The 23226-nt window shown below is 43.5% G+C and overlaps 1 protein-coding gene across 1 annotated transcript in view; it reads left to right on the forward strand.

The window, feature by feature from the left end:
• Nucleotides 1–23226, forward strand: part of LOC141107728 (cytochrome P450 2G1-like) — a 61601-nt gene that overhangs the window by 27129 nt on the left and 11246 nt on the right. Inside the window, exons 5-8 of the mRNA XM_073598653.1 lie at nt 392–568; nt 7758–7899; nt 15603–15790; nt 15881–16022. Coding sequence (XP_073454754.1) covers nt 392–568; nt 7758–7899; nt 15603–15790; nt 15881–16022 — 649 coding nt within the window. The remainder of the gene's footprint in view (nt 1–391; nt 569–7757; nt 7900–15602; nt 15791–15880; nt 16023–23226) is intronic.

The following is a 23226-nucleotide window of genomic DNA, read 5'->3' on the forward strand; positions in this document are numbered from 1 at the left end:
TGATTTTCCCGCATATCACCAGTTTTTCTTCCCCCATGAGTCTCTTCTAGGGGCCAATTCACACGCAGTTCATATTGATGCATTCTTTTAAAGTGGGCTGATATGCATTTTGTAATTTTAATATTCACAGACAGTGTTGTGAAAAATTGCAAACATTTAGGACATCTTGATTCATAATGTAGCAAAAATACAATATGTACTATTTAATTATTTTGGTACTTTAATACACACTATTGAATAAACTGGTATTCTGTGTTACTCTGGAGGCAAATCTGCAGACAAAAACTGACCTTTAGTAAGGTATTCCTTTTTTTACTTGTTATTTTATTTTCATTTCTGTACTCATCCCTGCTCACTAAAAAAAAAGCATTACATTAATGTCCCATCACAGATGTACAATTTCATACCTTCCATCCTGAAATATTTTCCGGGACCTCACCATAAACTCACCGAAAATTACCAAGCACAGCTGGACTATGTGGAGGAGATAGTAAGAGAACATGAGAAGACTCTAGACCCTTCTTCACCACGAGACTATATTGATGTGTTCCTACTAAAAATGCAACAGGTTTGAATTTGCTTTTGTCATAATCAAAGTATCTACTGTATTTACTGTATGCTATTATAGAAAACATAGCTTACTAAAAGTAATCTAAAACATGCAGAACTCCTTGGGTTTCAGAGACCCAAGGACACCTAAGTGCAGGGCCAGCACTAGCATAAGGCAGCTAGACAGCTGCTTTAGGGTGCCAGGCAGGAGGGGGTGGAAAAATTTGAATCCCAGCCACTTACTGGGGATTCAGGTTTTTAAAATAATGTTGTGTCCAAAAGTTTTGAGAATGGCACAAATATTAATTTTCACAAAATCTCCTGCTTCAGTGTTTTTAGATCTTTTTGTCATTTATTACTATGGTATACTGAAGTTACAAGCATTTCATAAGTGTCAAAGGCTTTTATTGACAATTACATTAAGTTTATGCAAAGAGTCAATATTTGCAGTGTTGACCCTTCTTTTTCAAGACCTCTGCAATTCGCCCTGGCATGCTGTCAATCAACTTCTTGGCCACATCCTGACTGATAGCAGCCCATTTTTGCATAAGTCAGAATTTGTGTGTGTGTGTGTGTGTGTGTGTGGGGGGGGGGGGGGGATTTGTTCACCCGCCTCTTGAGGATTGACCACAAATTCTCAATGGGATTAAGGTCTGGGGAGTTTCCTGGCCATAGACCCAAAATTGCCATGTTTTGTTCCCCAAGCCTCTTAGTTATCACTTTTGCCTTATGGCAAGGTGCTCCATCATGCTGGAAAAAGCATTGTTTGTCCCCAAACTGTTTGTCTCAAACTGTTCTTGGATGGATGGGAGAAGTTGCTCTCGGAGGATGGTTTTGTACCATTCTTTATTTAAGGCTGTGTTCTTTGGCAAAATTGTGAGTGAGCCCACTCCCATGGCTGAGAAGCAACCCTAAACATGAATGGTCTTAGGATGCTTTACTTTTGGCATGACACAGGACTGATGGTAGTGCTCACCTTTTCTCCTCCGGACAAGGTTTTTTCCGGATGCCCAAAACAAACGGAAAGGGGATTTATTAGAGAAAATGACTTTACTCCAGTCCTCAGCAGTCCAATCCCTGTACATTTTGCAGAATATCAGTCTGTCCCTGATGTTTCCTGGAGAGAAGTGGCTTCTTTGTTGCCCTTCCTGACACCAGGTCTTTCTCCAAAAGCCTACGCCTCACTGTGCGTGCAGATGCACTCACACCTGCCGGCTGCTATTCCAGACCAAGTTCTACACTGGTGATGCCCCGATCCTGCAGCTGAATCAACTGTAGGAGACGTCCTGGCGCTTACTGGACTTTCTTGGGTGCCCTGAAGCCTTCTTCACAAATGCAGTAGAAATGTTTTTTATGGGATTAAGTTAATTTACATGGCAAAGAGGGACTTTGCAATTAATAGCAATTCATCTGATTACTATTCATAATATTCTGGTGTATATGCAACTTGCCATTATAAAAACTGAAGCAAAAGACTTTGTGAAAATTAATATTTGTGTCATTCTCAAAGCTTTTGGCCATGGCTGTACATGTCTTCTGTTCCTATGTGAGTAACTTGGCATTTGGTGTCCGCGGCTTCCACAAGTTTTGTATACAGAGGGCATTCACACTCTTCTCTCCCTCCACACCTGGAGCTGCTGCTCTCCTTCAAAATGTTATTTCTCGCTTGGATCACCTAGAGAAGTGGTTCTCAGTCCTGTCCTCAAGTACCCTCAACAGGCCATGTTTGCAGATTTTCCTTTATCTTGCACAGGTGCTTTAACCTCCCTGGCGGTAGGATTATGTCTGATTTTTGAAGCTTAAAGCGGTACATTGTTTCGCATGGAAATTTGGCGTTTTATATTGTAGGCCTGTAATTCTTATGAAAAACTCACTTAAATCTGTCCAAACGAGAGTCTAGTAGACAACCCGGGTATGATATAGTTTGTAACACAAAATCATAAATTATAATATAATTAACTATAAATAATTATAAAAAATAATAATATAATAAAAATAAATTTTATTCAATATTGTAATCAAATCAAACACTGAAATTTGCTCAGTCATAGAATTGTCACTGTCATCACTTTCAGTGTCTGACGAATTTCGTCAGGAATCACTATCACTCAATGCTGCAAGTTTTTCTAGTTCACTATCGCTGTTTTCTAGCTGGTCTAAAACTGCTTTTGACCTAAAGGCATGCTTTTTGGATGCCATGGACTTTTTTAAGTTTTCAGGCAGAAAGAGCAGGATATATAATATAAAAGTGAAGGTAGGGCACTGGACAAAGCACTAGGGACAAAAGGGAGGTGAAATGATTTTATACAGTAATGTATTCTTACAGATTACAGTGTATTGTATGTAAATAGAGAGAACCGCGCTTGACCAACAAATGTATATATAACTAGCAGCAGCATATAGTGCGATCACACCAAATTAGATAGTTCAAGAAAAAGGAAAGCTGCGCTCAAACTAAACAGTCTATGCAAATGACATCAGAGAGATCTTGAAATCCTTCCAGAATAAACAGCACCGCCACCGTGTATTTTGAAGCAGTAGTGACAATCCACCCTAGTAGTTAAAACCTGCTTACCAGATGGCAAGCGTAAAAGGGCAAGTGGCTTTAGCCCAGCCAAGGCCTTTCAGCTTGCTGGCACTCCCGATGTTCATATGGGGGGTAAAACTCCAGATTCAATTGCGCTGCCACATATCACCATCACGAAAGCCACGGGTGACCCAGAAGGAAGAAGAACTCACCATAGTGTAAAATCTTTCTAGTATTTATTTTAAAACAAGTAGTAACTTACAGTTAAGTTAGTAAAATCGCGTGTACAAAAAGCCGGCCGGCATACAAACAAACGGAGCCCGTCCTCTACTCCGGAAGCATGGTGACGTCAGTGCGTACCTTCCCAGACGCGTTTCATCATCATCTGATGTTGTCCAACTGACGTCAGATGATGACGAAACGCGTCTGGGAAGGTACGCACTGACGTCACCACGCTTCCGGAGTAGAGGACGGGCTCCGTTTTTTTGTATGCCGGCCGGCTTTTTGTACACGCGATTTTACTAACTTAACTGTAAGTTACTACTTGTTTTAAAATAAATACTAGAAATATTTTACACTATGGTGAGTTCTTCTTCCTTCTGGGTCACCCGTGGCTTTCGTGATGGTGATATGTGGCAGCGCAATTGAATCTGGAGTTTTACCCCCCCATATGAACATCGGGAGTGCCAGCAAGCTGAAAGGCCTTGGCTGGGCTAAAGCCACTTGCCCTTTTACGCTTGCCATCTGGTAAGCAGGTTTTAACTACTAGGGTGGATTGTCACTACTGCTTCAAAATACAGGGTGGCGGTGCTGTTTATTCTGGAAGGATTTCAGTATCTCTCTGATGTCATTTGCATAGACTGTTTAGTGTATTGTATGTGTTCTGTATTTTTCCCTTTTTTGACTTTGCCGGCGGCTCGCAGGGAACAGAGCCCGGCACAGTGTTGAATCGGACGGAGGACACAGCCCGTGGATACAGCGGTAGGACATCACAGGATCCAGGGGACAAGGTAAGTAACTTTACCTGGATACTGCGATGTAATCCTGAGTGTGGTTCAGGGTTACCACTTTTGGTAATGAAAATTCACCAGGAGCCACGCTCGGGGTTACCGGTAGGGAGGGTAAATCAGAGTCAATGTCTTGGAATTTTGGACAGGTATTTTATCTAAGAGAAAATTCCCAAAACATGGCCTGTTGGGGGTACTTGAGGACAGGGTTGAGAACCACTGACCTAGAGGGGGAAGAAAGAGAGAGAACCTAATGCCGCATACACACGAGCGGAATGTCCGACAGAAAAAGTCAGACGGAAGCTTTTCATCGTCTATTCCGATCGTGTGTATGCGTCATCTGACTTTTTTTTTTTCGAATATTCTGACGGACCTAGAAATGGAACATGTTCTAAATATTGCAGACGGAACCAATTCCTATAGGGAAAAACGCTCGTCTGTATGCTGTTCCGACGGACCAAAACGACGCATGCTCTGAAGCAAGTATGAGACGGAAGCTATTGGCTACTGGCTATTGAACTTCCTTTTTCTAGGCGCGTCGTACGTGTTGTACGTCACCTCATTCTGGATGGTAGGACTTTGGTGTGACCGTGTGTATGCAAAAACGCTTGAGCGGAAATTCCGTCGGAGTTCCGTCGGAGAAACCTTCGACACACCGACGGCAAAACCGGCCGTGTGTACGTGGCATAAGACAATCGTTATTTAAACAGTATAAACATGATATAGAAACACTGACAATACTCATAACAAGTAATTTGCTGGTTTACACTTAAAAAGTCAACACAGAATGACAAACTATTAGCCCCTGATATTTACAGACAGTTGTTAAAATCACAAGTTTTTAGAAACTGTCCATAAATTTACTGATGGTTGGCAACCCTGGCAGAGGGTGAAGTGTGCGGGGGAAGTTTGGAGGACATGTGCAGGAGGACACTCCAGGCATGTGTTTTTGTGTGTTCAGTCACTGCCTTGTATGTATAGCTCAAATAAACAAAAGATTTCCCAACACACTAGCCAACCAGCCTGCAAAACAAACAAATTGGCCCTGTCTAAGACCCCATACACACTATTAGATTTTCTGCAGATTTTTGTCTTTAGAATTACCAAAACCATGTAGTGCAAGGGCCTGCCTGATTGCATACAAATTGGGACTTTAAAGGCTCAGAGAGTAAACATATGATTGTATTTATGGAACACAAAACAATAATTCTGTACAGTATAAAAGGTCAACATAGTAAAATGAGAAACAGTTTGCATTAAAAACAGAGGGAATTGTTTGCACACATATGCAAATACATGCGTAAGCCGCAGGGCCCATGTCGAGGGACCTCTGTATATAATGCGGTTCTAACTCAAAAATTTTCAGAGCCTCCATAGTAGGAGCACATACTGTATAAGGATGAATGGATTAAGGGCAGGTGTGCCTGAAGGGAGCCCACTCCTCCTTAAAGGCACAGGGACACACATGTGATGCCCAGAAATAGCACAATGGCAGCAAAGGCATCCAGTGCATCCCCGCACCCAATTCGACCAACTGTACAAAAAAATAGCAACTATCCCAACCTATACCTAACCTTTGCAGTAAGGTGCACATGGAAGGGCAACGTACATCACAAACAAAAGATTTCTCAGCACACTCGCAAGCCTTAAAAAAGGGTTTTGTTTGCACACATTTGCAGAAACATGCATAAGTCGCAGTGCCTGTGTCATGGGACCTCTGTATATACTGCGGTCCTAACTCTAAAAACTGTATCTATAGCCCTGACTATATATCACCCATGACTCCTTCTCTAGTGTAATGTCCTGCCTCCATATTAGATAGCAAGTTTTACAGGACATTCCCATTGGCGGCCCGTCCATTAGGGACGCCACCCCCCCAGTCCATGTAGGGCGCCGGACGCATAGATTTCTAGGGTTTTTTGTTTTTCTTTCTAAGCACGTGCTTAGAGCCGGAGGCTCTAATTGGCTTAAAAAAGGGTGGGCTCAGGGTGCAGAGCATGGGAGTCTTTGGACAGGTCTCAAGACCCGCCTTCTGTTTGGCCGGGAGGAGAAGCATCAGCCCCGGTGGCAGCCTACCCCGGATTCAGCAGTGCGTCACCACCTAGTGCTCCTCCCCGCACCTCTACCGCAGTATAAGGTAAGGCCTCTGATCGATCGATCTAGAGCCACGGGGGTGAAATGCTAGTGTGAGGGACAGGTATGTTTGCCACACCCCCACCCCCAAAATGTTGACCACCAGCCACCACTGCTCATTCCATATTACTAACCTGCCATCGCCACATGAAGGAGGTACCAGCGTGACTGTAGAAAGTGGGGGGTGGCGGGAGAATGGGGGCAGCAAAATGAACCTTCACTTATGTAGATTATCCAAATGTTAAATACTGGATGGTCCTCTTGAGTTAAATCTCTTTTTGCCACATCTTAATGTTTCCAAATGATTAGCTTTATGTAAAAAAACCTCCGATGGAAGAACATGCTATATTGCCTATAACCATTCAGACTAAAACGTATACTAGACATAATGTGGATTTAAGTAGATATAAGTGGATAAGAAGATAGGTAGAACGTGGGCAACACAGATTTTTCTTTCACATATATTTTGCCATGAAGCAAACCCATGTTCCTATGCTTGTCAAGGCTCTCCGTACCTACATCTACATTAACCCACATCTAATGACATTCTTGTAACCTATGAGATAATGTCATCACTATGTGGCTCTAGTTTTATTTTTTCTCTTCATCCCTAAAGCCCATGGTAGTGAAGGCTTCAAGGAACTTTTTTGACAAACAAAAAGGACCTTTTTTCCCTGAGTTTGTCGTGGATAGGGCAGCCCATTAAAATAAGTGGGGTGCTCCACCCATAACGTGTGCACGTAAACGCACATGCACAGATCTGAATCAGAGCCTGAGTTACCATGGGGAAAAAGGTGTCTCCCCTGAAGCTTTATCACCAATCCTTGTTTTCACAACCAAAATTTTCAAAATCCAATTGTCACAGTGACAGAAAGTGAGGTGAAATCTACTGAACAGGGGTACAGACAGCAAAACAAACGTTACAAGGGTGTTAACACTTCACTATGTTATCCAAAATGTAAAAATTATTTTTTGGCTGGAGCTACACTTAAAAAATGTACCAGTTCCAACTTACATACAAATTCAGCTTAAGAACAAACCAACAGAATCTTAACCCTGGTATGTGTAAGCTGTGCAACTGTTGGTCATAATGATGATTTACTGGAAGACCTCTCAAGACTCAAAAACCATTGGTGTGCCACCCTTATTGTTCTCTATATACTTAAATTTCCCTGAGGGGTCACTTTGGTATATGGGAGCAGCCTCACCAAAGTGATTCAGCTTAATCAATAGGAAACCAGAAGAAGGTCACTTACGTTATTGGACACTAGCAACAAGAGATTTAGAGCCTCTTATGTCCTCTACCTTGCCCAGAACTAAAAAAAAAAACATTTTTGGTAGCTATATTTATGTTAGTAAAGTAATAAGATAGATGGGCCGTTCTATGTTTGAGTATCTCTATTTGTGTGATTATGGTGTGGGTTTCAGGTGTGGGGCTTATTTTAGAGTTTCAAAGTTGACAGTGCTTTATTGAAGGAAGTTACTAATTTTCTACATCAATCAATGAGATATTTTCTTTATTTCACCATTTTTTTTTTCAGGAAAGCAAGGATCCACACACACAATACAATCTACCAAATCTTCTCTCCTGTGCACTGGACATATTTTTTGCAGGACAGGAGACAACCACCAGCACGTTGTCTAGCACGCTGCTCATTCTTTTGAAGTACCCTCATATTAAAGGTAAAGGTAGCTTTCTTAGAACATGAATCAAACTTTTGTGTAATTTCCACCAGATTCAGGGCAGTAATTGTGATTGTTAGAGAACAATGAATTGGTCTGCTGATCCCATAAGAATGAGACCCAGTTTGATCATTTTCTTTACAATATTTTACCTAAGTAAATGAAACAGAAATTCTCCTCAAGATATAGATTTGTATCCCAGTAGCAAAGCCGAAAACAGGAAGGCCTTCAGGATGCCTTAAAGGACACCTGTTGGGTTAGAAGTTGCCACTGCTTACTTGTTTTAAAAGGAGAAAGTTCCAGAGGTGATGTCCTTTCTTTTTTATTTGGGCATTAAATGACTTATAACAAGCATGTGCATTTCAAATCTCCAAACCTGCCGCTGGGTACAGGTTTGTTTGGAATAAATGGTAAACAAAATTGTGAAGTAGTGAAGGAAGGATAAGGTTGATGGCCCTGGAACATACAGTGCTGTGAAAAAGTAATTTCCCCCCAACCCCTTGCCAAAATCATGAATGAGCTGTGATTAACCCCATTTTTTGGAAAGCTGAGTTAAATTTCACTTACCACACCCAGGCCTGATTACTGCCAGACTTGGTAATTCAAGAAATCACCTAAATAGAAGCTGTGTGACAAAGTGAAGCATGCTAATACAGTGCCCTGCATAAGTATTCACCCCCTTGGCATTTTTCGTGTTTTGTTGCCTTACAACCTGGAATTAACATGGATTGTTTGAAGATTTGCATCATTTAATTTACAGAACATGCCCAAAACTTTGAAGATGTTTTTTTTTTTTTATTGTAAAGCAAACAACAAATAGGACCAAATAACAGAAAAAGTCAATGTGCATAACACCTCACCCCATAAAGTCAATACTTTGTAGAGCCCTCTTTTGTGGCTATCACAGCTCCAAGTCGCTTTGGATAAGTCTCTATGAGCTTGCCACATCTTACCACTGGGATTTTTGCCCATTCCTCCTTGTAAAACTGCTCCAGCTGCTTCAAGTTGGATGGTTTGCGCTTGTGAACAGCAATCTTTAAGTCTGACCACAGATTTTGCCAAACGTGCCATTTTGTTTTTTGCTGAAAGTAATGGCTTTCTTCTGGCCACCCTGCCATAAAGCACAACTCTATGGAGCGTACGGCTTATTGTCGTTCTATGTACAGATACTCCAGTCTCTGCTGTGAAACTCTGCAGCTCCTCCAGGGTTACCTTAGGTCTCTGTGTTGCCTCTCTGTTTAATGCCCTCCTTGCCCAGTGAGTGAGTTTTGGTGTGCGGCCGTCTCTTGGCAGGTTTGCTGTTGTGCCATGTTCTTTCCATTTGGTTATGATAGATTTGATGATGCTCCTAGGGATCAACAAAGATTTGGATATTTTTTTAATAACCTAACCCTGACTTGTACTCAACAACCTTGCCCCTTACTTGTTTGGAGAGTTCCTTGGTCTTCATGGCAGTGTTTGGTTAGTGGTAGGGATGAGCCGAACACCCCCCTGTTCGGTTCGCACCAGAACATGCGAACAGGAAAAAAGTTCGTTCGAACATGCGAACACCGTTAAAGTCTATGGGACACGAACATGAATAATCAAAAGTGCTAATTTTCAAGGCTTATATGCAAGTTATTGTCATAAAAAGTGTTTGGGGACCTGGGTCCTGCCCCAGGGGACATGGATCAATGCAAAAAAAAGTTTTAAAAACGGCCGTTTTTTCAGGAGCAGTGATTTTAATAATGCTTAAAGTCAAACAATAAAAGTGTAATATCCCTTTAAATTTCGTACCTGGGGGGTGTCTATAGTGTGCCTGTAAAGGGGCGCATGTTTCCTGTGTTTAGAACAGTCTGACAGCAAAATGACATTTTGAAGGAAAAAACTCATTTAAAACTACCCGCGGCTATTGCATTGCCGACAATACACATAGAAGTTCATTGATAAAAACGGCATGGGAATTCCCCAAAGGGGAACCCCGAACCAAAATTAAAAAAAAAAAATGACGTGGGGGTCCCCCTAAATTCCATACCAGGCCCTTCAGGTCTGGTATGGATATTAAGGGGAACCCCGGCCAAAATTAAAAAAAAAAATGACGTGGGGTTCCCCCTAAATTCCATACCAGACCCTTCAGGTCTGGTATGGATTTTAAGGGGAACCCCGCGCCAAAAAAAAAAAAAAAAACGGCGTGGGGTCCCCCCAAAAATCCATACCAGACCCTTATCCGAGCACGCAACCTGGCAGGCCGCAGGAAAAGAGGGGGGGACAAGAGTGCGGCCCCCCCTCCCTCCTGAACCGTACCAGGCCACATGCCCTCAACATTGGGAGGGTGCTTTGGGGTAGCCCCCCAAAACACCTTGTCCCCATGTTGATGAGGACAAGGGCCTCATCCCCACAACCCTGGCCGGTGGTTGTGGGGGTCTGCGGGCGGGGGGCTTATCGGAATCTGGAAGCCCCCTTTAACAAGGTGACCCCCAGATCCCGGCCCCCCCCCTGTGTGAAATGGTAAGGGGGTACATAAGTACCCCTACCATTTCACGAAAAAAGTGTCAAAAATGTTAAAAATGACAAGAGACAGTTTTTGACAATTCCTTTATTTAAATGCTTCTTCTTTCTTCTATCTTGCTTCATCTTCTGGTTCTTCTGGCTCTTCTGGTTCTTCTGGTTCTTCCTCCGGCGTTCTCGTCCAGCATCTCCTCCGCGGCGTCTTCTGTCTTCTTCTCCTCGGGCCGCTCCGCACCCATGGCATGGGGGGGAGGCTCCCGCTCTTCTCTTCTTCTCTTCTTCTTTTCTTCTCTTCTTCTCTTCTTCTCTTCTTCTTCATTTTCTTCTCCGGGCCGCTCCGCAATCCATGCTGGCATGGAGGGAGGCTCCCGCTGTGTGACGGCGCTCCTCGTCTGACAGTTCTTAAATAACGGGGGGGCGGGGCCACCCGGTGACCCCGCCCCCCTCTGACGCACGGTGACTTGACGGGACTTCCCTGTGACGTCACGGGGAATGCCACAGGGAAGTCCCGTCAAGTCACCGTGCGTCAGAGGGGGGCGGGGTCACCGGGTGGCCCCGCCCCCCCCCCGTTATTTAAGAACTGTCAGACGAGGAGCGCCGTCACACAGCGGGAGCCTCCCTCCATGTCAGCATGGATTGCGGAGCGGCCCGGAGAAGAAAATGAAGAAGAAGAGAAGAAGAGAAGAAGAGAAGAAGAGAAGAAGAGAAGAAGAGAAGAAGAGAAGAAGAGAAGAAGAGAAGAGCGGGAGCCTCCCCCCCATGCCATGGGTGCGGAGCGGCCCGAGGAGAAGAAGACAGAAGACGCCGCGGAGGAGATGCTGGACGAGAACGCCGGAGGAAGAACCAGAAGAACCAGAAGAGCCAGAAGAACCAGAAGATGAAGCAAGATAGAAGAAAGAAGAAGCATTTAAATAAAGGAATTGTCAAAAACTGTCTCTTGTCATTTTTAACATTTTTGACACTTTTTTCGTGAAATGGTAGGGGTACTTATGTACCCCCTTACCATTTCACACAGGGGGGGGGCCGGGATCTGGGGGTCACCTTGTTAAAGGGGGCTTCCAGATTCCGATAAGCCCCCCGCCCGCAGACCCCCACAACCACCGGCCAGGGTTGTGGGGATGAGGCCCTTGTCCTCATCAACATGGGGACAAGGTGTTTTGGGGGGCTACCCCAAAGCACCCTCCCAATGTTGAGGGCATGTGGCCTGGTACGGTTCAGGAGGGAGGGGGGGCCGCACTCTTGTCCCCCCCTCTTTTCCTGCGGCCTGCCAGGTTGCGTGCTCGGATAAGGGTCTGGTATGGATTTTTGGGGGGACCCCACGCCGTTTTTTTTTTTTTTGGCGCGGGGTTCCCCTTAAAATCCATACCAGACCTGAAGGGTCTGGTATGGAATTTAGGGGGAACCCCACGTCATTTTTTTTTTTAAATTTTGGGTGGGGTTCCCCTTAATATCCATACCAGACCTGAAGGGCCTGGTATGGAATTTAGGGGGACCCCCACGTCATTTTTTTTTAATTTTGGTTCGGGGTTCCCCTTTGGGGAATTCCCATGCCGTTTTTATCAATGAACTTCTATGTGTATTGTCGGCAATGCAATAGCCGCGGGTAGTTTTAAATGAGTTTTTTCCTTCAAAATGTCATTTTGCTGTCAGACTGTTCTAAACACAGGAAACATGCGCCCCTTTACAGGCACACTATAGACACCCCCCAGGTACGAAATTTAAAGGGATATTACACTTTTATTGATTGACTTTAAGTATTATTAAAATCACTGCTCCTGAAAAAACGGCCGTTTTTAAAACTTTTTTTTGCATTGATCCATGTCCCCTGGGGCAGGACCCAGGTCCCCAAACACTTTTTATGACAATAACTTGCATATTAGCCTTTAAAATTAGCACTTTTGATTTCTCCCATAGACTTTTAAAGGGTGTTCCGCGGCATTCGAATTTGCCGCGAACACCCCAAATTGTTCGCTGTTCGGTGAACTTGCGAACAGCCAATGTTCGAGTCGAACATGAGTTCGACTCGAACTCGAAGCTCATCCCTAGTTAGTGGTGCCTCTTGCTTAAGTGTTGCAGCCTCTGGGGCCTTTCAAAAAGGTGTGTATATGTAATGACAGATCATGTGACACTTAGATTGCACACAGGTGGACATAATTTCACTAATTATGTGACTTCTGAAGGTAATTGGTTGCACCAGAGCTTTTTATGGGCTTCATAACAAAGGGGGTGAATACATACGCACGTGTCAATTATCAGTTTTTTATTTATGAAAAATAGCTTTATGTATATATTTTTCTAATCTTACTTCCCCAACTTAGACTATTGTGTTCTGATTCATCACATATAATTCAGATTAAAAAAAACATTGAACTAAAGGCTGTAATACAACAAAATAGGTAAAAAGGCAAGGAGGTGAATACTTTTGCAAGGCACTCTATATCTAAAAAAGCAAAACTTCATGCCGCTATCTAAAGAAATTCAAGATAGAACAGATGAGAAACAAAGTAATTGACATGTATTTCTCTGGAAAGGGTTACAAAGCCATTTCTAAGGCTTTGGGACTCCAGTGAACCACAATGAGAGCCATTATCCACAAATAGAGAAAACTTGGAACATTGGTGAACCTTACCAGCAGTGAACGGCCTACCAAAATTACTCCAAGAGCACAACGACTCTTCCAGGAGGTCAAAAAAACACCCAGAACATCTAAAGAACTGCAGGCCTCACTTTACTCAGTTAAGGTCAGTGTTCATGATTCAACAGTAAGAAAAATGGCATCCATGGGAGAGTTCCAAGGCGAAAGCCACTGTTGACCAAAAAGAACACAAAGGCTCATCTCACATTTGCTAAAAAAATATCTTGATTATCCACAAGACTTTTTGGCAAATATTTTGTGGTCTAATGAGACAAATTTAAAACTTTTTGTAAGCTATGCATCCTGTTACATTTGGCGTAAAACTAACTCAGCATTTCATTAAAAACATCATATTAACAGTCAAACATGGTGGTGCTAGTGTGATGGTCTGGGGCTGCTTTGCAGCTTCAGGGACTGGACGACTTGCCATAATTGATGGAACCATGAATTCTGTGCCCTACCAGAAAATCCTGAAGGAGAATGTTTGGCCATCAGTTCCTGACCTCAAGCTCAAGTGCACTTGTGTTATGCAGCAGGACAATGATCACAAACACATCAGCAAGTCCACTTCTGAATGGCTCAAAAAAGTGACATTAGTCAAAGTCCGGACAGAAATCTGATTGAGATGCTGTGGCATGACCTTTAACAGGTCGCTCGTGCTCAAAAACCCTTCAATGTGGCTGAATTAAAACAATTCTGCAAAGAAGAATGAACCAAAATTCCTCCACAGTGATGTGACAGACTCATTGCTAGTTATTGCAAACGCTTGATTGCAGTTGTTGTCGCCAAGGGTGGCACAACCAGTTATTAGGTTCAGGCAGCAATTACTTTTTCACATAGGGCCAGGCAGGTTTGGACAGCTTTTTTTTCCATTATTAAATTAAATCCGCATTTTGCATTTACTCGGGTTATCTTTGTGTAATATTAAAATTTGTTTGTTGATTTGAATAATTTAAGTGTGACAAATATGCAAAAAATATATAAAATCAGGAAAGAGGCAAGTATTTTTTTACACCACTGTATATTTTCAGAAGCAAGGCATCTACAATACCAAAAGACAAAAAGAAAAAACAAAAATGGATTTTTTTAGGTGCCCCAAACCTCATGAACTGGACTCACAACAACACTATTAAAAATATTAACATTTTATTGCACACAAGTTTAAATCCAATCTGATAAAGCCAAAATCCTAGTTGTAAGATGTGTACATCACTAATACCCTCTAGACAATATCCATTGTTACCCTCTGCTAACAGAGCAGACCTCCTGTTATAGATATAAGCCAGAATCCATATGTACTGTATTAGATCATACACACGTTGTTACAATTATTACGGTTAACTCTAAACTGTTGACCTATAGGGGGTTTTAAAGCTTCGCCTATGGAAAATTTAGGGTACTGAAGTTTGTTGCCATTTCACTGGCGCATCCAGTATTTATTTACTCAGCCTAACCTCATCTTTTATATTTTACCAAAAAAATGGGTAATATATTGTTTTTGTGCCCGAAAATGAACTTTATTGTATTTTATTTCTGAAAATTTGCACTTGATAAACCAATGCGCTAATATCTTGTGACATAAAAAAATTGTAACGACCATTAGTTTATTCTCCAGGGTCCCTGCTTTTAGAAAATATATAATGTTTTGAGGTTTATAGCTAATCTTGAGGCCTAGAACATGTATGCAATAAACGCAAAAAAGGGTTAAATCGCTTCTGAAGTGATGCAACCTATTTATACCAAACTTTTTGCAATGTTGATACCCAATGCGTAGGTGTATAGTCCACCACGTACATATCAGTGTCATTGGCTCTGGCTTCTCTTGCACAATAACAAAAAGCCAATGTCCAGACTTCAGAGATACTGCAGGCTGGTTACTGAAAATCACAGCCAGAAACACTGGAGCAAACACCAAGCAGCTGCGAATTATTTTTTATTTAATCAGAGATGACAGATGAAAGAAATGTGTTCTTTCCTTAGGGTTTTTTTATGCGATTAAAAAAAAAAAAAAAAGAGCTCTGTGCCGGAGCCGAGGGCTCCCACACACATGCGCGGGAGTGACGCCATCGTGGCCCTGGCCATTCTTACAGCCAGAGCCTGGGTGAAGGTGGCAGTGCCGGGGAGCCATGACAGTGCTAGTCTGCAGGACTCTGTGTACAGGTAATTCTCTCATAATGTGCTAGTTTGCAGTGCATACTAGTACATTACGAATTAAACCTGCAAGGGGGCCCATTGTTTTATTTATTTTTTTGGCAGTTTACTACTGCTTTAACGTGCAGTGCGTTAAGGCAGTCCATTAATAATAAATGGGCTGCCAATGCACCCCAATATTATATAAATCATACATGACCCTTGTGCGTAGTGTGTTGCACTACAAAAGTGTTATGACGATGCAGCCCACCTCTTGTAATACTAAAATCATTGAACTGTAGATAAATCATAAAATAACAGATAAGAGAAACATTATCTTTAAATAAAATGTATGTCTTTGTTTAATTTCTAAATTGACACTGTGGGGGTATACTGTACCAATTTTTGAACATGCCTTGTGTTCTACAGCAATTTTTTTTTATCTTACCAGAAAAGATCCAGGCAGAGATTGAGACTGTCATTGGCCGAACCCGTAGGCCATGTATGGAGGACCATACCAAGATGCCATATACTGAAGCTGTATTGCATGAGGTCATGCGATTTACTGACTTCTTACCACTTGGAGCCCCTCATTCAGTGACGGAGGACACTGTCTTCAGAGGATATTATCTGCCCAAGGTACTCACAAACTCCCGACCAACCAAATGTATTGCTGGCTGTTCAGATATAATTTTATCAATCTTCCTACTTACTTTCTGTTCTTTGCAGGGGACCATCGTTTTCGCTGTTCTGCACTCTGTGCTGTATGATGCCTCATTCTTTAAAAGGCCCCAGGAGTTTTATCCTGAACATTTTCTAGACCAGCAAGGATTGTTCAAAAGAAACGAAGCCTTCATTGCATTCTCTACAGGTAAGATGCTGTATAGCACCGTATAAAATGTGTAATGTGTTCTTTATAGTATCAGTAATGAGGGGTCATACACTTGATCCATGTGTAATACAGTGGCACAGCTTGCAGCACCCACTGCAACACCATGGAGAGGATGTTCACCAGGTCATGAGGAAGTATGGTTTATCAAGAAGAGGCTGATAGGTAGTGGAGGACAGGCAACCTTTGGCCCAGGGGGCAAGTACAACCCAGAGGCCCAAGTGGTTAAAGATTCTGTTATTTTTTTCTAAACCGCTTCAATACCGTGCACTTTTAACCCCTTCCCGCCCAGGCAAATTTTCAGCTTTCACCGCTCTCACACTTTAAATGACAATTGCGCCGTCTTGAAACACTGTACCCAAATAAAATTCTTATAATTTTTTGAGACAGATAAAGCCTTCTTTTGTATGTATTTATTCACTACTGGGGTTTTATTTTTTGGTAAACAAATAAAAAACATTTTTGAATAATAAAAATTTTTTTCTTTGTTTCTGTTATAAAATTTGGCAACTAAGAGTTCTCCTCTTCCTGGGTTATTATTATTATACAGGATTTATATAGCGCCAACAGTTTACGCAGCGCTTTACAACATTAGGGAGGACAGTACAAGTACAATACACTTCAATACAGGAGGAATCAGAGGGCCCTGCTCCTTAGAGCTTACAATCTAGGAGGGAGGGTCAAGTTATATAAAAGGGTAATAGCTGTGGGGATGAGCTAATGGAGGAAATAATGCAGTTAGATGGAGGCAGGATAGGCTTCTCTGAAGAGGAAAGTTTTCAGGGATTGCCTAAATGTGGATAAATTTGGAGACAGTCTGACAGATTGGGGTAGGGAATTCCAGAGGATGGGCGAGGCTCGGGAGAAGTCCTGGAGGCGGATATGGGAGGAGGTGATGAGGGAGCTAGAGAGCAGGAGGTCCTGGAAGGAATGGAGAGGGTGATTAGGTTGGTATTTTGAGACTAGACTAGTGATGTAGCTGGGGGCAGAGTTGTGGATGGCTTTGTAACTTATTGTTAGTATTTTGAATTTAATTCGTTGGGCGAGTGGCAGCCAATGGAGGGATTGGCAGAGAGGGGTAGCAGACACTGAGCGGTTTGTAAGGTGGATGAGTCTGGCAGCAGCATTCATGATGGACTGAAGGGGGGATAGTCTATTTAAAGGTAAGCCAATGAGGAGGGAGTTGCAGTAGTCGAGGCGAGAGATAACCAGGGAGTGAATCAGGAGCTTTGTGGTTTTGTTGGTTAGAAAGGGACGTAGTTTAGAGATGTTGCAGAGTTTGAGACGGCAAGCTTTGGAAAGTGATTGGATGTGGGGCCAAAAGGAGAGTTCATAATCCAGGATAACACCTAGTACCCTGACATGTGGGGACGGGTGGATGGTTGTGCCATTGCTCTTGACAGACAAGTCAGGGGGAGAGGCGCGTGAGGGAGGAAATATTATAAGCTCGGTTTTGGACAAGTTGAGTTTGAGGAAGTGGTGTTACATGCATATAGATATGTCGGTTAGTAAGTTAGTGATGCGTGAGGAGACTGATGGAGTGAGTTGAGGGATGGAGAGATAGATTTGTGTGTTGTCAGCGTAGAAATGATATTGAAAGCCGTGAGAGGCTATCAGCTGACCCAGGGAAGAGGTGTAGATTGAAAATAAAAGACGTCCAAGAATAGAACCTTGGGGGACCCCGACAGAGAAGGGAAGAGGAGTGGAGGAAGTAGAATTGTAAGTGACACTGAAGGTGCGTTGGGATAGGTAGGATGAGAGCCACTGAAGAGCACAGTCACGGAGACCGAGGGAGTAAAGTTTTTCGAGGAGGAGGGGGTGGTCAACCATGTCAAAGGCAGCTGAAAGATCCAGAAGTAGGAGTACAGAATAGTGGCCGTTGGTTTTTGCAGTTAGTAGGTCATTTGTGAGTTTTAAAAGAGCAGTTTCTGTGGAGTTTTGAGGGCGAAATCCAGATTGAAGGGGATCAAGAAGGTTGTTTTTAATGACGTGGTCACTCAGTTGGTTGTAAACCAGGCGTTCAAGGAGTTTAGAGGAAAAGGGGAGCAAGGAGATAGGGCATAGGTTGTTAAGATTGGTAGGGTCCAAGGACGGTTTTTTAAGTATGGGGGTGACCAGTGCATGTTTTAGAGCATCGGGGAAGATGCCAGAGGTGAGGGAGAGATTGAAGATGTAGGTTAGACAGTGTAGGATGGAGTCAGAGGGCGACCGTAGCATATGAGAGGGAATAGGGTCCAGGGGACAGGTGGTTAGGTGGGCGATAGAAAGGAGTTTAGCAACTTCGTCTGTAGTAGCAAATTTGAATAGGGGAAGTGTCAGTTGTACCTGTTGACATGGGGTCTTAGCTGAGGGAGATACCTGTAGAGCGGAGATTTCATCGCGGATTGTATCAATCTTGTTTTTGAAGTGATTAGTGATCTCCTGGGCAGTGAGTGAGTCAGTGGGTGGAGGCGGTGGAGGAGAAAGTAGAGAGTTGAAGGTAGAGAAGAGTTTACGGGGACTAGATGAGAAGGTGTTAATAAGAGCTGTAAAATAGGTTTGCTTGGCAGTGTGGAGGAAAGAATAGTATTTTTGAAGGGCAGATTTGTATTGGTTGAAGTCTTTGAGAGACTTAGTCTTATGCCACAGACGCTCAAGAGCGCGACTACGTTTTTTCAGAATTTTAGTGTCATCTGTTTGCCAGGGTTGTAAGGGTCGAGGCCTGATTCTGGGTGTAGTGAGGGGAGCGAGCTTGTCCAGGGTGGAGGACAGGGATTTATTGTAGATGGACGTGGCTTGGTTGGGGCAGGACAGGGGAGAGATTTTGTCATAGAGGTGGTCAGTAGCAGAATAGAGGAGAGAGGAGCTGAAGTTGCGAAAATTTCTACGGGTGATGGTTTAATCGATTGGAGGGAAAGGTGGTGGAAGACAGGGGGAGGGAGAAACTTATAAGGTGATGGTCGGAGAGAGGAAAAGGACTGTTTGAGAAGTTGCATGGAGTGCATAGGTAGGAGAATACAAGGTCAAGGGTGTTGCCATCAGAGTGAGTAGAAGCCTGTACCCATTGTTTTAGGTCAAATGAAGAGGTTAGACTAAGAAGTTTAGAAGTAGCAGGAGTGTTTGTATTAGCAGGGATGTTGAAATCACCGAGAAGGATTGTGGGAATTTCTGAAGAGAGAAAGTAGGGTAGCCAGGCAGAAAACTCATCAAGGAAAGTTGATAATGGTCCAGGGGGCCGGTAGATCACAGCAATTCTTAGAGAAGTAGGAGAGAATAGACGTATACAGTGGGCTTCAAATGATGAGTGAGAAAAAGAGGGAGGAGAGTGAATAACCTGGAAGGTGCATTGGAGGGATAGGAGGAATCCCACTCCACCTCCCTTGCGTCCATTAGGCCTAGGGGAGTGAGTCCAGTAAAGGCCACCCTGGGATAGGGAAGCAGGAGAAAGGGTGTCATATTCGTGGAGCCAGGTTTCGGTGAGAGCAAGTAGATTGAAGGAATTAGTGAGAAAGAGGTCATGAACAGCAGTGAGTTTGTTGCAGACAGAGCGGGCGTTCCAGAGGGCGCAGGAGAGAGGGAGGCTGGCGTTGGGAAGAATAGGATTGGAGACTAAATTGTGTAGATTGCGACTACTGCCAGAGGGTGTAGGGTGATGGGTGTGTTGGGCACAGTTAAATAAGGGAGGCCCAGGGTTTGGGGAAATATCTCTTAGGAGAAGCAGAAGAGTAAGGGAGGTAATATGAGAATACGATTTGTATGAGGGGTAATGCTTCAGTATCCTGGGGGGTATGTTAGCAAGTGGGCTTAGAGTTAGAAAGAGGTGATGAGTGCAGTAATAGGGGGAGGGGAGAAGTGAGGGTGATATGTACAAATTGTGGGGTGGAGCAGAGGGGTGAAGAAAAGTTTGAGGAGAGAGGCAGCAATTGTGAAAAGGAGGAGAGGTAAAGAGAGCATGTTTCAGAGAGGAAGGTGAGATATTTTGGAATAGAGGTCATCTGCTGTCTGTTGTAGTTTGCTTTGTGCCAATCGCTGAAGTGCAAGAGCAGAAGTGCCCCTGCCAAGTTCACTGCCAATGTTATTGGCTCCTTCCCCCTGACCAGTGCCCCCAATAACAAGTTGACTGCTATGGGGGCACTTCTGTATACTCACCCCTGTCCCCCCACTCTCTCCTCACTGGCTGTAATTGACAGCAGTGGGAGCCAATGGCTCCTATGGCTCCTACTGTTGTGTCACAGCTAATGAGGAGTCCCAGGACAGCCGAGTCTCTTAAGCACATTGCTGGATCAAGATGGGGCTCAGGTAAGTATTAGTGAAGAAAGGATTTGTTGAGAATGGGATTTTAAAGGTACTTCATATATGAAGGAAAACAATTAATTGAATAAAAATATGAATAATTTATTCAAAAAAATACATTTAAGACACAATAAAAATATGCAACTACAGTTACATTCATGGTCCTGGGTATGCACACCTATCATCTAAACCCTGACCTAATGAGAAAACTGGAGTTGTATATACATAGTTCCTGCGTCCTAAAATTTTGACATGTTTCGCCGACACGGCTTCATCAGGAAAAGGAAGAAGGTATTCAGGTACTAAGTATTAAAACCAATGAATTGTATAGAACATTGGTGGGTCCCGGAGTGAGCACAGCCCAGGAGCTCATGACACTACACGGCGGGGTTTTGTAAGAGATCGCCTTCAGCCATTTTTCCCTTTTGGCAATTTGGCTTTGTGCCTCTCTGCCACTCCTATGCATCTTCTCAGTTTATGCGCTTGATAAGGATGGGTTTAGTTCAAGCATTAGTCATTTTGAGATTGTGTAGATAAGGTGAAGTTTACCACATGGAGTGAACTCACCAATGCCGTTAATGGTTGCCCTGTCCACATGAGCTCTGGGCGTGTACACTAATATATTTATAGAGATATGAGAGTGTGACACTGCTGCACTTCTTACCTGCTTGATCCAATCGAAAACTACACCCCCCTATGGGAAGTCTGACACTATAGGGACTAGTTTGGGGTCCAGGCAGCGGGGGGTTGTGCCCTCCCCCCCTTGGCTGTGCTCACTCCGGGACCCATTAATTGTTTTGCTTCATATATGAAGTACCTTTAAAGTCCCATTCTCAACAAATCCTTTCTTCACCATTTTTTAGGGATGTTGGTACATTTGTATAATATGTTTTTTGTTTGGTGCTGACCTCTTTCCGTATACATCAGGTAAGTATTAGGTGGAAGAACTGCAGCACCATAAAGGAGTTAATTATCACTACCATTGGTGCCACTGCCACTACTGCAGCACAAAGGGGTTTATTAATTGCCACTGGTCACTAATGCATCAGTGACCAATGGCAAAACCTTAACCCCCCTCCATGCTACATATAACAGCACAAATAGCATTGTAGAGTGATTAACCCCCTCGCCTCCTAAAAAAAAAAAAAAAAAAAAAAAAACACACTTCAGTAAAATCGCACAGATAAGACAAAGCAGTGCAGCAATGTGTATCAGCCTCTGCTCACTCACTTGCTCATGGTAGTGGACTCTCCCCACATGTCACAGCAGCAGCACTCCTCCTCTTCCATCCCGCCTCCCGACCTCTGAATGATGTAACGCCGTGCAGGTCCTAGGAGGCTCCTGTCAGGCGGAGATCCTTGACAGGGAAGAGACTTTGTTGGAGGTACACTTGCTGGCTGGATGCAGGAGCGCACTTGGCACATTTGTACCGCTCAGCTGCAGCTCTGCAAGCAAAACACTGTGTAGCAGCAGGAGATAGCTATACATAGTATCTGGCCCCTACTTTATTCCAGCCCTGTGTGTGGCCTTTTCACCAGGCATCAGAGCAACCCGGCGGGAGGGGGGGTGATTGCCACCCTGGCCCAGTCCGCCCCAGCACATTAAAATTTATCTACAGACAGCTTTATTTGTTATTAATATGTTACAGGTATTTATATAGTGCTAATAATTTTGGGCAGTGCTTTTCATTTTGTATATTCATATCAGCCCCCTCAAGGAGCTTACTGTGATGGGAGTCACTTTGGGTGGGGGGCTTGGGGAACCCAGGTTACCTTAGAGAGCACTGGAAGCTCCATGTTCAGCTCCCCCAGCCCCTCCTATGTGTAAGTGACCCTGTGTCTATTAGGGGCACAGGGTGACCAAGAATCTTAGTCTGACCTCAAGAATATATGAAGATAAAGTCCACCGTTCATCAGAGACCATTGCTAGATGGTTTGAGGTGGGGTGGGGGTTGCTATGTGTTTGTTAGGTGTGGTTGTATCCCATAGTTCTATTGTGTCTGTCTGCCTTAGGAGCAACCTATTATGGGATGTACATGTCTATGTAGATTAGCTGTGAGAGGGGAGGGGGGGAATTCCTCCAACAGCTCTCCCTGCTGATTGGACAGTTTACTGGTGAGAAGTTTGAATATCTCTGTGTGCCTGTGTTCAAATAAACAGTTCATGTTTAGCAGCCAAAACAAGTGCTGTCTAGTTCTTGGTTGTCAGCAGTTTGGAATATCTGATATCTATATTTAAACTGGAGGAAGCGGTATATGACGAAAGCACTCAAGCGGAATGTGAGATTATTTGTTACACTAATGCTGCATACACACGGTCGGAATTTCCATCAAAAAAAATGTGATGGGAGCTTTTGCTCGGATATTCCGACCGTGTGTATGCTTCATCCAACTTTTTCTGTCTGAATTTCCTCCAGCAAAAGATTGAGAGCTGGTTCTCTATTTTTCCGATGGAAAAAGTTCTTGGCGGAAATTCTGTTTGTGCTGTATGCAATTCCAACGCATAAAAAAACACGCATGCTCGGAAACAATTCGACGCATGCTCGGAAGCATTGAACTTAATTTTCTCGGCTCGTCGTAGTGTTGTACATCACCACGTTCTTGACGGTTGAAAGTTCAGAGAACTTTTGTGTGACCGTGTGTATGCAAGCCAAGCTTGAGCGGATTTCCAGTCGGAAAAATCTTGGATGGTTTTTCCGACGGAAATTCTGCTCGTGTGTACGGGGCATAACAGTCTAAGATTCCTACCTTACGTGCATGCATGCATACATACATACATACATACATACATACATACACTAGAGCCAATTTAGACAGAAGCCAATTAACGTACTAGCAAATCTTTATAGTGGGGGAGGAAACCCACGGAAGCAAATGCAGATCATGCAAACTTCACTCAGGGAGTGTCCTGGTTGG

The sequence above is a fragment of the Aquarana catesbeiana genome, linkage group LG09 (assembly GCF_042186555.1).
Source record: "Aquarana catesbeiana isolate 2022-GZ linkage group LG09, ASM4218655v1, whole genome shotgun sequence".
NCBI classification, from domain to species: domain Eukaryota; kingdom Metazoa; phylum Chordata; class Amphibia; order Anura; family Ranidae; genus Aquarana; species Aquarana catesbeiana.